General features: G+C 54.4%; 1 protein-coding gene across 1 annotated transcript in view; it reads right to left on the bottom strand.

The window, feature by feature from the left end:
• Window positions 1–3,450, bottom strand: part of WDR25 (WD repeat domain 25) — a gene marked incomplete at its 5' end in the record, with an annotated part of 54,006 nt that overhangs the window by 41,750 nt on the left and 8,806 nt on the right. The window contains one exon of the mRNA XM_011385010.2: window positions 282–412. Coding sequence (XP_011383312.1) covers window positions 282–412 — 131 coding nt within the window. The remainder of the gene's footprint in view (window positions 1–281; window positions 413–3,450) is intronic.

Consider the following 3,450-nt stretch of genomic DNA (forward strand, 5'->3'; position numbering starts at 1 on the left):
ACATGCTGTAGAGAACTGTGCCTGGGATGTTTTTCTAATTGTCTAACAACTCAAAAACGTTTTTCAAAACACCTACAAATGATGCTTGGCACTAACGAAACGTTAGGTGGTAATCACTCCATCAGAAGGGTGCTATCTGGAGACGCCGACCTGGCCCCGATCGATCCCGACCTGCCCCCGATCAATCGATCCCGACCGGCCTCCAATCGATCGAGGGCTCGCACGGCCAGGACCCGCCTGTGGAAAGGTGCGCGAGGACGCGGGCGAGGCGGTGGACTCACCTTGCCGGACCTCACATCCCAGGCTTTGATTTCCGAGCTGAAGCCGCCGCACACAAAAAGGCTCGGGTCTTTCGGGTGAAATTTCAACGTCGTGACTCTAAAGCTGCTTTGACCGCTGAAGAGCTGCGTCCCTACGACACAGAAAGAGAAGAGAGGGTTAGAAAACACTCGGACCGCACAATAAATATCTGAAAACGAACACGCCACGTGGAAGGGCTGCATGGACCAACACAGCCCACCTGGGCCCGAGGTGGCCAGTGGAGGCTTTCCGGAAACACAGCGGCTCCACTCTGAGGCCACCCCCACCCTCGATTAGCTGACCCCACCCCCAGGATTAAACCTGATGGCTGGGTCCACGAATGCCAGCCTTTGTGTGCTCCGTGAACGTTACGTGGATCAGCTCGAGCCCCACGACCACTCCAAACCAGGTTTAAGTGAGAAACCGCCAGGCCCGGAGAGGCGAGGCGGCGTCTCCAAGGCTGCAGTTAACGCTGTACGCTCCTCACTGGGGAGTGTGGAGGTCAAAAGCCAGGTGCTCCAAAGTGACTCTTTCTAATCAGCGGTCTCACAATCGCACCCTTAGAATAACCCACGAACGGTGTGCTGCAGAGCCTGGCAGGTGGGGGTGGCGCGATGCTCTGGGCGACAAACGAGAGTGTGGCATCACGGCGGCCCAAGCCCCAGGATGCACGGGGGGTGTGGACCACCGGGGTCTCACAGGTTCTACAGGATGCAAGACCGTCCTCTCCGTATCTGTCATGAAACTGCTATCAGGCACTTCTGTGCGCTGCGCCCATCGTGCATACGGTGTGGACAATATCTGGTCTGCCACCGGGATCTTTTAGAGGTAAGCGACAGAGTGGGTCAGACTCGGAGCCCGGAGCCTGGTCTGTCGGCTGCAAAGCCAGCGCTCCTTCCCGTACACGGTGCGACCTCACATCCCAGAGCCCTGGACGCCGTCTCGTGTCCAGTTCAACCCACAGAGACTGCAGGAGGAGCCGGGCCGGCCACAGGAGCCGTTCTCACCGCCGAGAGTCTGACTGCTGCCCTGCGTGTGTCCCCAGGGCCGGGCCACCAGGCCAGGTCCCCGCTCACACACCAAGCGTGGCACCTGCTGCACACCACGCCAACCAGCAGCACGAAGGGGCTTCCCGCAGCGATGCCGGCAGGGGCTCTCCCAGCTCACGAGGGACACCCTTCACTGCCTCTGGCCCCAGGAGGCTCCTCCACTGGACCAAGGCAGCGGGCAGTCAGGGACACAAGAAGCTGGTGGCCAAGAGGGAGGCCAATGCGACCCCAAGATCTGAAGCAGCACTTCCTCTTATGGGAACCCAGGAAGCACACTTCCTCATTCGATCCGGAAAGCACTTTCTGAAGGCTGCCCTGCTTTGCAGTCAGGACGCCCCGCACGCGCTTAGTTACGCCCTCTCCTAGCTCACCAGGTAAGGACCCGAACACCATCGACCAGAAGGTACCCTTGAGAGTTACAGCGGAGCCTTTATAAACCCAGTTTGCCTGGATCCGTGGTCTCCGAACGTGTGTGACAGCACAGCCCATCAATGAGAAACCCAAGCACACAGGGCCAACACACAGACGTTTGCTATTAGTTATACACCGTGCTATGTACCAACTTATTACAAACATTACAACAAATACCCAAAGCAGAGTGTTTTAAAGGATAAGGAGAAAATAACTCATATTTAAAAGTATATCTTAATCTGCCATTTACTAAGAGTATCGACAAACCTCTCTGAAATCGAATTAAGTCAAACGTCGTAATATTGTTAATGAGAGCACGGGATTGGCTATGCTTCCATATTTTTCAAACATAGGGAACGTTTTATGATTCAGTGATTTGAAAGGAGCCCAGGTACAGCGTGAGTTTATTCACAGAAGTCCATCCAAGCCACAAAGTCCCTCCCAGAGACACGCGGACCCCTATGGAAGAGGTCCCCCCCCACCCCCCGCTCCCCCCCCCCCGCCCCGCCGCCCAGCAGCAGGGGAGACATTCCCGGCTCACCCCCGCGCTGCTGCAAGGCCCGGTGTGAACGTGTAGCTAGTAAAGCCCACGCCCCCCACTGTCATGTAATGGCTCCCGCAGCCCATCACGGGGATCACGGCACGCTCATATTTTTAACGACGCCATTCCAAATCCACTGAAATTTCCATTTAAAGGATTTTAAAGTAGATTAGAAAAACACTGTTCCCAAGTTAAGGGTGCAGATATTAGAGCTTTTAATAGGTGGCACATTTATATCGTGTCTGGCAACAAAACGTACAGAACGATGGGAACAATTAAAAACAGCTGTTTTCAAAATGTTCTTTCCATAAAACGAATTTTTTGGAAAGCAGCTACTCTCCCGCTCCTTGTTAAAGCGTCACCATTACCTTAATGAATACGTGCTGACTGTTTCTCTAGGATCTTCTAGGGACTTGTGATTGGCAGTCGCCTGTCATTGGAGGAAATTTCGGAAACACTTGACTTTTTGCCCAACAAGCCCCTTAACTAATTTGCAACGAAATGCAGTGCACTGATATTCTCGCGGTCAGCCCCGGCCATCACGCCGCCGTGACATCACTTCATGTCACCCATGTGACATGGCCGCGTCACGCACTTCACCCTAAGGTGAAGAGACAGCACACAACCACCTGACTGTCCAGCCCACAGGCCGCAGTTGAGGCAGGTGAGGCTCTCTGCCAGGCAGCACGTGAAGAAGCCATTTAAAACTGGAATGGGAAACAGCCCTCTGTGGCGAGGTGACCCAGGCTCATCTTGACGCCCGTTCCCGAATCCCGAATCGACGCGGACAAAGACTGCGAAGAGCTTCGCCGACGTGGAATGAGTTGTTCTCGCGGTCGTAAAATAACTTCTTAAATCATACCAACACCGTGGTTGTAATATTCTCTGATAAAAAATTCTAAAAAAGCACCAGAGCGATGAGACTCGTGGAGGTCTGGGCTCTATGTCCCTCCCATTGGATCAACAGAGAAGCAACCCGTTCAAGTAAGCAAAGTACGCTTCCGGGGGAATCGATCTGACTGGAAGCCTGGTACCCGCAAGCTGACTCTTCTGTCACGGACCCAAGCGTTTCCTCGCCTTTAAGCTACAGTGGGGGTCAGAACCCAGCCACGGTCTACGGCCATGCCACCCTGAACATGCCCGATTCCG

The sequence above is a fragment of the Pteropus vampyrus genome, unplaced genomic scaffold (genome assembly GCF_000151845.1).
Source record: "Pteropus vampyrus isolate Shadow unplaced genomic scaffold, Pvam_2.0 Scaffold641, whole genome shotgun sequence".
Lineage (NCBI taxonomy): Eukaryota > Metazoa > Chordata > Mammalia > Chiroptera > Pteropodidae > Pteropus > Pteropus vampyrus.